Source organism: Myotis davidii, unplaced genomic scaffold (genome assembly GCF_000327345.1).
Source record: "Myotis davidii unplaced genomic scaffold, ASM32734v1 scaffold586, whole genome shotgun sequence".
In the NCBI taxonomy this organism is placed as follows: Eukaryota; Metazoa; Chordata; class Mammalia; order Chiroptera; family Vespertilionidae; genus Myotis; species Myotis davidii.
In genome coordinates, this window is record NW_006296809.1 from 704792 (window position 1) to 714523 (window position 9732).

The 9732-nt window shown below is 57.7% G+C and overlaps 1 protein-coding gene across 3 annotated transcripts in view; it reads right to left on the reverse strand.

Annotated features, from left to right (window-relative positions):
- NADK (NAD kinase) overlaps positions 1 to 9732 on the reverse strand; it is a 20324-nt gene that overhangs the window by 8937 nt on the left and 1655 nt on the right. For 2 of the 3 annotated variants that reach the window (XM_006772535.2, XM_015569696.1), the window contains exon 2: positions 153 to 368. In XM_006772535.2, coding sequence (XP_006772598.1) covers positions 153 to 368 — 216 coding nt within the window. Of the gene's footprint in view, positions 1 to 152; positions 369 to 1070; positions 1092 to 9732 lie in introns of those variants that run through there. The other variant, XM_015569697.1, reaches the window with a different exon arrangement.

The following is a 9732-nucleotide window of genomic DNA, read 5'->3' on the forward strand; positions in this document are numbered from 1 at the left end:
GTCGCTGCGCCCGCCAGCCCAGCCGGGAACGGGGCCTGGGCCACACACCTCCGTGGGCACAGGCGTGGGCACCACGGAGGACAGAGCTGGGCAGCGCCGAGCGCGTGTGCGTGTGCAGCTGGGATGTGCTGGGCCGAGGAGGGCCGTCGTACCTGAACTCCTTGGTGCTCGCCAGGGCGGGCGAGGCAGACAGGCTGCGGGACTTGGCGCGACCCCGGATGGGGTGGCCCATCAGAGCGTCCTCATCCCCATGGCAGGTGGCACAGCGGTAGGAGGACGTGTCTGCGCTCAGCCCCCTCCGCACGTTGACTTTCTCCGGCTCCATCTCCATCATCGATGAACAAGGGCTTCGGTCCAAACACCAATCCCTTAATTTAATAAAATAAAGCGAGTAAGAGACAACGCACAGAGCCACGTCTACCGCCCGGCGCCCCGCTCCTCCCAAAGTGCTGACGGCCTCACCAGGGCCCGCCCCGTCCCAGGCGCCCAAGAGCTCAAGAGTGTCCGTGGTTCAATGAATCGGAGGATTCAAAAGGCCAGGAGCGAGGGTGGCGGTGGCACTTCTCTCACGAACCAGGGGGACACAGCGGTTAAGAGAGAACTCGGGGGCGTTTTAAACGCCTCTCAGTCCAGAAAAGCTGCACAAACGTGACTGAGGCAGCCGCAGGCACACTGGACTCCGCGCCCTGCCAGCAGAGCCTGCGCTCCGTCCAAGAAACAGCCACCAAGCGGACCCGCCTCCTCCGCGAAGAAAGCCTCAACCCCGAACCGCGTGAGGGGCCAGGAACCAGCGGGGGAGCAGAGGCCCCCGGCCACGGGCTCTCCCAGCCCCTCGGCGCTCAGCCCCGCGTGGACACAGCACGGTCAGAACAGAAAGGCTCCGTGTCCACAGGAAGCCGCAGCCCGGCCACCGGGCCTCCTAAGCGCGAGTGGGGGAATGAGCTCACACTCCCAGGGCCGGAGTCAGGGAGCCTAAGGCCGGGGAGGTGACAACTTGGGTCATGAAGTGATTTTCTAAGAAAACTCCCGACTGATAGAGAGAGAGAGAGAGAGAGAGAACAAACACTGACCGCCCCCGTGCCGGGCCGCGCCCCCGAAGGAGTCCCTCCCAGGAGTCAGCGCGGAGGGGGACAGGCCCCGGCTGGGGACCAGCAGGTGACGCCACACCAGCCTCCACAGGAACAGGCGGCCAGGCCAGGACACACAACGTCCCTGCCCCCAGGCTCAAAGCCTCCTCCTCCAGGAGGCAGGGCTGGCACCAACCGCACACCAACCGGGGAGTGTGGGGAGGGGAGGAGGGCGGGGAAGTGGAGGGCTCTGGGCAGGCCTGGGCCACGAGGGGAGGTCAAAGGTGACGGGATTCCTGAAGGCACCCCACCCCCGCACTGCAGGCGCCCGAGGAGCCCTGAGCCCCAGGTGACACTGTCCTGGGGGTGAAAGTCACTGAGAACCAGAACCACCGAGGGCCCGACAGCCCCCTGGACCCGAGGCTCGCAGTCGAGGTGACGGAACCACCGAGGCAAGATGCCGAGACAACAGCATCGGAGGCGGGACTGCGGCAGGTGCAGGGTCTGCAGGGACGCTACCAGTGACTGCACCCACAGGCGAGCTCCTTAGCAAGACGGCAGGAGGCACGGAATGCACACCAACCAACAGGACGTCTGTGACCAGCGACAAACCATAAGCCGAGCTTTAGAAACACCGGAGCCAGCGCTGAAGGCCAGCACGGGGAGGGCACCGCGGACCAAGTGCGGGCCTGCTGCCCGGGGTCAGGCGAGCGGCCTGGGCCGAGCGGGCAGCACACAGCTCGGGCTGCAGTTAACCAGCATCAAGTCGCATGTGTGAACGTCTCACCAGAAAAAAGACCCGACCCGCAGCGGCGGGTGGTGGGGCCCTGCTGCGGGAAGTTTTGCGACAAATACAAACCATCTAGCGTGTGGCGCTCCTGCCACTCACACCCTGTGACATGTCAATTACGCCAAGAGAAAAGTTACAGAATCTACAGAAGGCTGCTGACAGGTCAGAGGAAACAAGTGAGGGAAGGACAGCCGCTCAGGACAGGAGGGGACACTTCCCTCAGTGCCCCCGCATCTCCCCGCCCCATCCCCAGCAGACCAGTGGCTTCCCTGTGAGGAAGGACACGCTGAGCCTACATCCCTCCGGAGGGCGGGGACCAGGCCCGCTGAGCCGAGGGAGAGCAGCGCTGCCGTCAGCTGCGTGTGGTGCCGACACCAGCAGCCACAGGGAAACGCAACCAAAACCACAGACACCACGGACACCGGGCAGAAAGGCGGTCTGAGCGCTGACCGCAGCCTGGGCCGGTGGGCGAGGTCTTGGGGCCGGACCCACAGGCACGGCCCGGGGGGAGGACACGCAGCCCGGCTGGAAGTTTCTGAACATGTTACCCACACCCTGCCCAGGCTACAGCCACCCGACCCGTGTGCACCCGGGAGCGACACGTGTGCACACAGACCTGCACGCAAAGCCTGGGCACCCCACACCCCACAGCCCTCTGCTCAGGTCTTTGCTCCGATGGCACCTCCCTCCCTGACCTACAGCTGAAGCTACTGACACTGACATTGTTCTGCTCAGGCTCTCGGTGCCTAAAAGGTCCCCCAGCCCCTAAGTGCTGCCGCCCCAGAGGCTGGGGCTCAGGGGACAGGCTCGCTCAGGGGTGAGCACTCAACCAGGAGCTGATGCCCCCCCAGGGTGGGGCCAGGAGACACAGGACTGAACCGGTGGAGCCCCCACTGTCGAGCCAAAAGAAGGGGGTCTGGCAAGGAGCCTGGAGGAAGCGGGAGGGTGAGGTCGAAAGGCAGGGTAGGCAGGAGGACCACAGCCAGGGACAGGGCTTGACGGTGAAAACCCAGGTGCTCCCTTACTTCCTCATTCAAAACTGCCAAACAGCCACCGCACTGAGCATCGACTGGCACTTCCCTGGATTAACCCACCCAGGCCTCCCTCGACCCTAGGAGTCCTCCCATGACCCCAGGAGTCCTCCCTCGACCCCAGGAGTCCTCCCACGACCCTAGGAGTCCTCCCTCGACCTCAGGAGTCCTCCCATGACCCTAGGAGACCCCAGGAGGCCGGCACCATAGATGAGAGGAGCGACCCCACATGGGCCCACAACTGAAAGGGTTGTTCAGACCTAGAAACTGAGTCATGGGCTGGCACCCAGAGGCCTGGAGGCCGCCCCCACGAACGCAGAGGCACCAGCAAAACATGTCAGTCTCCTCTGACCCGCTCAGGAAGGCCAGTCGACAGGCGTGGAGAGGGCCCCGTCGGCCACGCTCCAACAAGGAAATGGTGCGAATTGGGCCCAGTGATGTCTGGGAGCCCACAGGGAAGGTGGCAGAGCACAGGAGAAGCACCTGGGCAGGCACGGGGGACACGTCCGGCGTCAAACGCCAGGGCAGGCCGCCCACCCTGCTGCCCTATCTCCCCTGCCCGCCACCCCCCGCAAGCGGAGCCAAAACCAGGAGCAGGGACGGGTGGCATGGAACCAGGCAACCACGCCTCGGGCCAGGTGGCACAGCTGGCGTCTGGGCCAATACTCCCAGGCCCCTGCTCAGCCACAGCAGACACAGCAGGGAGGCCCAACAGAGACCCAAGGCCTGAGCTGGCCGAGGGCCCTGGGAGGCGAGAGGACCCTGCAGACTCAGCTCCTCGGCCCATGGAAACAATGCCTGCCGCATCCCCTCCCAGCACGCTGGCCAACAGACCTGAGGAGCACAGGCAGGGCCGGCATCAGGCTGCAAGGAGCTGAACCCGTGTGGAAGGCAGGCCAGGCTGCCTCCAAACGCCCAGAGGTGAGAGAAGCCGGGGAAACAATGCCGATAAAATGACAACGGAAATGGCTCTGGGTGTGGGCCGTGGTCACTGAGCCTGCGGCCTGAGCCGGCCGGGGAGGCTGTAACTCTAGAAGCAAGTGGAAAACTCTCATTCCAAGAAGGGACAGAAATAACTACCTGGTAAGGGTACTAGGCCTTGAGAAAATAAGGTAAATGAATGAATTAAACCCATGATACTGAAACGTTCAAAATGGTTATCATAATTTTATAATCATTAGATTTTTGTGTATTTTGTTTGATGTTATGGGTAACATACTCACAAGAATAATTCATTCGATGTAATTATCATTTAAATGGATGAGGGAGGTAAAGTCTGTAACCAGCCCTAACCGGTTTGGCTCAGTGGATAGAGTGTCAACCTGCGGACTGAAGGGTCCCGGGTTCGATTCCGGTCAAGGGCATGTACCTTGGTGGTGGGCAGCATCCCCAGTAGGGGGTGTGTGGGAGGCAGCTGATCCACGTTTCTCTCCCGTGGATGTTTCTAACTCTCTATTCCTCTCCGTAAAAAATCAATAAAATATTAAAAAATCAATAAAAAAATGAAGTCTGTAACCAGTGCTCAAAGTTTAATTTCTAAATTTGTTTATTAGTTAGGAAGTCGGGCACTTAGCGCCGAGGGCGGGCTCCTTGCAGGCAGAAGACCACCACCCCACCCCTGCCCGCACCAGCAGGCAAGGAGGGTCCCCCAGCGGCACGGGGAGGAGCCAGAGGCCCTTTCCCAGCCGCCCTAACCCACAGCTCGGCCCGGTCCTGGAAGAGCTGGACACGCTGCTGGAGCTAAGCACGCGGGTGGCACGGAGGGTGGCGCTGTCTCCGCTTCGTCTCCACTTCTGCCTGCAGTTCACGAGCTACCGACGTCACTCCAACCCTGGGGGTGATGTTTTATGCTCCCAGAGTAGCCTTACTTTGAACACAATATATGCTTAAAAAGAATAAACCAGTCGCCAACGGGTTTGTTCTGGGAATGCAAGGTTGGCTCAACCAATGGAATGCAGCACAGCAGCAAGGCAAGAAGGAAGCTCACCTGATGACATCACTGACGCACAAAACTCCACCCCCGCTTATGACACAGACTCTCCGTTACCAGGAACAGGGAGGACTGTCCTGACCTCGATGAAGAACACCCACAGGCACCTGAGCTGACATCACCTTAATGGTGAGTAAGTGAATGTCGTCCCCGACAGTGCGGCAAGGCTGAGGCCGGCTGTCGCCACTCCACCCGACAGGACGATGCAGAGGCCCCAGCCGGCACAACAGGCAAAACAGATGGAGACGGAAGTAAAAAGTCATCTACCATCACTTTAAAAATAATGAGATGTGCCCGGCCGGTGTGGCTCAGGGGTTGAGCATTGACCTATGAACCAGGAGGTCATGGTTCAATTCCCAATCAGGGCACATGCCCAGGTTTCAGACTCCAGTGCCAGTGGGGGCGTGCAGGAGGCAGCCGATCCACGATTCTCTCTCATCACTGATGTTTCTATTTCTCTCTTACTCTCTGAAATCAATAATAAAAATATATTTAAAAATTAATGAGCCCTGACCGGTTTGGCTCAGTGGGTAGAGCGTGGGCCTGCGGACTCAAGGGTCCCGGGTTTGATTCCGGTCAAGGGCATGTACCGTGGTTGCAGGCACATCCCCAGTGGGGAGTGTGCAGGAGGCAGCTGATCGATGTTTCTCTCTCATCGATGTTTTTAACTCCCTATCCCTCTCCCTTCCTCTCTGTAAAAAATCAATAAAATATATTTAAAAAAAGTTAACGAGATGTAAACATAACAAAATATGTAGAGAGCCCTGGCCAGCTAGCTCAGTGGGTTAGAGCGTCATCCCAATACACCAAGGTTGTGGGTTCAATGTCTGGTCAGGGCACATACGAGAAGCAACAAGTGAATGAACAGGTGAACAACAAACCCCTCTCTCCCCTCCTTCCTTCCTCTCTGTAAAATAAATAATTAAAAAATTAAATTAAAAACAACCATGTGGAGGGCTTGTGTGCTGCGATAATGAAACACTAATGAGAGGAATCAGAGAAGATGTGAATCAGGGGGACACCCTGCTCCTGGGCTGGAAGGTCAGGCATCACTTCTCCCAAAATGGTCGAATCAATTTCTGTAAAATCCGCACGAGACTGCTTTGCAGCGACGGATGAGCCTCTTCTAAAAGGGTAGGACATGAGGGCACTCGAATAGCTAGCACCATAAAAAGAACAAGGGGAGGCTCGCTCTCTGATTAAGACTTACTTTCCAGCCCTGGCCTCCGTGGCCCAGTTGTCGTCCGCACACTCAAAGGTTGCTGGTTTGAGTCCTAGTCCGGGCCCGAGCTGGGTCCCCAGCTCCAGCACACAGGAGGCAGCTGATAGATGTCTCTCTCTCTCTCTCTCTCTCTCTCTCTCTCTCTCCTCCCTCCCTCCTCCTCTCTCTAAAAATCAATTTAAAACACACACACAAGACTTACTCTCTAACTGGAACAATCCAGGCCAAGGCGTCTGGAGGAAGGCAGGCCCAGGTCCGGGGAGCAGCGCTGAGCCTAGAGACAGGCCCAGGCAACGTGCTCAGCCGACTTCTGCGAAAGGCACACAAGCCACTCAGCGAGGAAAGAACCTTCCACAAATGGTCCTGGGCATGAGAGCGAACAACCTAAACTTCACAGCAACAACCATCAGCTCCCAGGGGATCGAATCAATCACAGTGCAAGTGCCAACTAGGAAACTGTTACAAGAAGACAGGGACTCGGGGCCAGAGAGCTGCTTACACGCGATATAAAAGGCACAGCCCATAAAAGGGAAAAAAACAGATAAACTGGATTTCGCTCAGCAGCTTGCTCTGTGGGAGCCCCGGTCAAGGATTAAAAACAAGCTACAGACGAGAAAACAGCGAACTAGCCAGCCACCAACGCCCAGGGCGCACTCACCAGACACAACAATCAAATCCACGCGACCTAGAACGCGGGAGGAGCGAGCCTGCGGAGGCTCCTGGGCCATGAGGAGTGGCCAGACACCCACCAGGACCACCCAAATGAGGAAGAGCCAGAGAGGGGGCGAGAGCCGCCCTGCGCAGGGGAGGGGTGGGGAGGGAGGAGCGAGCACAGTCCTCTGGGAAACAGTCCGGCAGTTTCTTATAAAAACTGACAGACAGCCCAGCACGGGCAGCACCTGGGCCTGTCGCAGAGGAAAACTGTCCACGTAAAAGCCCGCACGCCGGCCCGGCGACTATGGGGTGGAGCGTCGTCCATCCACAAGAGGTTGGGGTTTGACTCCCAGCAGGCACACACCTCATCTGCTGAGATGGACCTAAGAGGAGGCATCACGCTGAGGGCCAAAGCCAGCGGCAAAGGGCCACAGTCTGAAGGACCCGCTCACTGCCCAGCAATCACCGAGGGGCCGTCGAGCCAGAGAAGGGGCCGGGCGGCTGGGAAGGGCGGGGCAGGGTGCGGTGAGCAGCCACACGAACGGACACACAGCGAACACGCAAGGCACACGCGGTAAGACTGGTGGCAACTGCAGAGGGTGGTGTCCTGCAGGCATTTTCCCATGTCCACTTCCTGGTGCTCACGCTACTGTGCCCTCAGTGTGGGCGGCAACCCTGGGCGCTGGGCGAGGAACGCTTCTCTCTGTACCATTCTACAGCCTCCTGGGAGTTCGTAAGTATCTCGAAACAGTTGATACAGTACGGTAAGCCAATCCAAACCACAAAACGCACATGTCCTTACGAACTGTCTATTTATTACACACGAGAGGCCGATGAAGAAGTCCGTGCGAGCGCAGGCCATGCAGCCCGCTGCCTCCGCCCTCGCGGCCGGCTTTGTCTGAAGGTCGTCCAGACAGTCGTTCTGCTATTCAGCCGTTCAGTCCATTTGCATATTACACTTTTATTATCATAGGTTATCTAGAAGCTGTTTGATGACCAGGCAGTCAACTATTTTATAAAATAATCACTCTGGCCGAAACCGGTTTGGCTCAGTGGATAGAGCGTCGGCCTGCGGACTCAAAGGTCCCAGGTTCGATTCTGGTCAAGGGCATGTACCTGGGTTGCGGGCACATCCCCAGTAGGAGATGTGCAGGAGGCAGCTGATCGATGTTTCTCTCTCATCAATGTTTCTAACTCTCTATCTCTCTCCCTTCCTCTCTGTAAAAAATCAATAAAATATATTTTTAAAAAAAGTAAACTTTAAAAAAAAATAAAATAATCACTCTGAATATTTTAAAACTTAAAGTATTCCCTCCACAGCATACTTTTCTGACAATGGTGAGTCAGGAGCACATTTAACTCAAGTCTGCTTGGTGGTTAACTGCTCTGAAAAGCTGAAATTCTAACTCTACCCAAGTTCATTCAAGCTCCTGACAGCAGGAACCTAATTTTAACCAACTACTTCTGTGTGGGGTGGAGTTAATTAGGAAACTGTGCTGGAGCCCAGTAATGAGTATTCAGAGGCGAAGTGGTGGAGACACAGGGAGGTGCCCAAGTAAATGTATAAAAACAACACAAGTCACACACAGACAGACAGACAGGAACCTAAATCATGATTCCAGTGTGAGTTTCCATATGTACCTGTTGCCCGGCCGGCGGGGCTCAGTGGTTGAGCGTCGACCTATGAGCCAGGAGGTCACAGTTCGATTCCTAGTCAGGGCACAGGCCCAGGTTGCGGGCTTGATCCCGTGTACGACCTGATGATTCTCTCTCATCATCCATGTTTCTCTCTCTCTCTCTCTCTCCCTTCCTCTGAAATCAATTTAAACACACACACACACACACACACACACACACACACAAAACATATTTCTTGAAACTGAATAAAAAAGGAAACTTCATTTGGTCACAGAAATGGGAAACTGTCCAACCTCATTAGCCAGTAATGAGCTGGGGGGCCCTATTACCTCGTCTTTTCCTCTCCCCCCAAGGCCAGCAAGGATGTGGTGAGACTGGCCCTCACAAAGACTTCTAGAAAGTTCTACGTGGGGCAGGAGCCTGACCTTCAGCCCACACCTTCCAGCATCAGGGACCTGAAGGGGCTTTTTGAGGGGCAGCAGGACCCTCCCGGAAGGTGAGGACACACGGGTCTGCCCAGCTGGCCCTTGCCCACCTGGTCCCTCTGCAGTGAGCGGGCACCCAGACACCTTCACCCATTGTCTGGTACTGCCATCTACCTGTCCTGATGAATGGAATGCAGAGAATGGCAAGGAGCGGAGTGGGTGCCAACGGGCAGCCACCAACCACCAGCAGGCACCAGCTGCCTGCACTGGTCCAGCACCCAGGGCCTGAGGCCCTCAGTGGTCAGCAGGGCAGGTGGGGTGGCGGTGAAGCCCAGGAGGCCGGGGCCTGTTCTCCGGCCCCCCAGCCCCCCTCCAGCCCCGCTCCAGGGTTCCTCTAGCTGCTGTAACAGTCAGGCCTGCAGAGAAGCTGTGATTTCAGGTAATAAGGACATAGGCCGCAGGCGGGTCTGGGTGTGGCTCAGTGGTTGAGGGCCGACCTATGAACCTGAAGGTCACCGTTAGATCCCCGGTCAGGGTCGGGGGTCAGGGCACTCGCCGGGTGGAATCCCCAGTAGCGGGTGTGCAGGAGGCAGCCGATCAATGAATGACCCCCCCTCATCACTGATGTTTCTCTCTCTCCCCTCCTCTCTGAAATCAATACAAATATGTTGGGGGGGAAAGCACAAAAAAAACAACGCATAAGCCACCAACTCCCATGAGCACTGGCGGCCTCTGCATTCGGCAGGTTGACGGCCCCCGAGGGCGCGGCGAGAAGTGCGGCCGGCTAGCGACGGGAGCCGGTTATTCCGGAGAGAAGCGCGCTCGGCGGCAGGGCCTTGGGTAGCGCCCGGGGCAAACGCCTCGGAGACTGACCGCTGCCCGGGGCCGGGCTCCCAGCGTCCCGCCCAGCAGGGT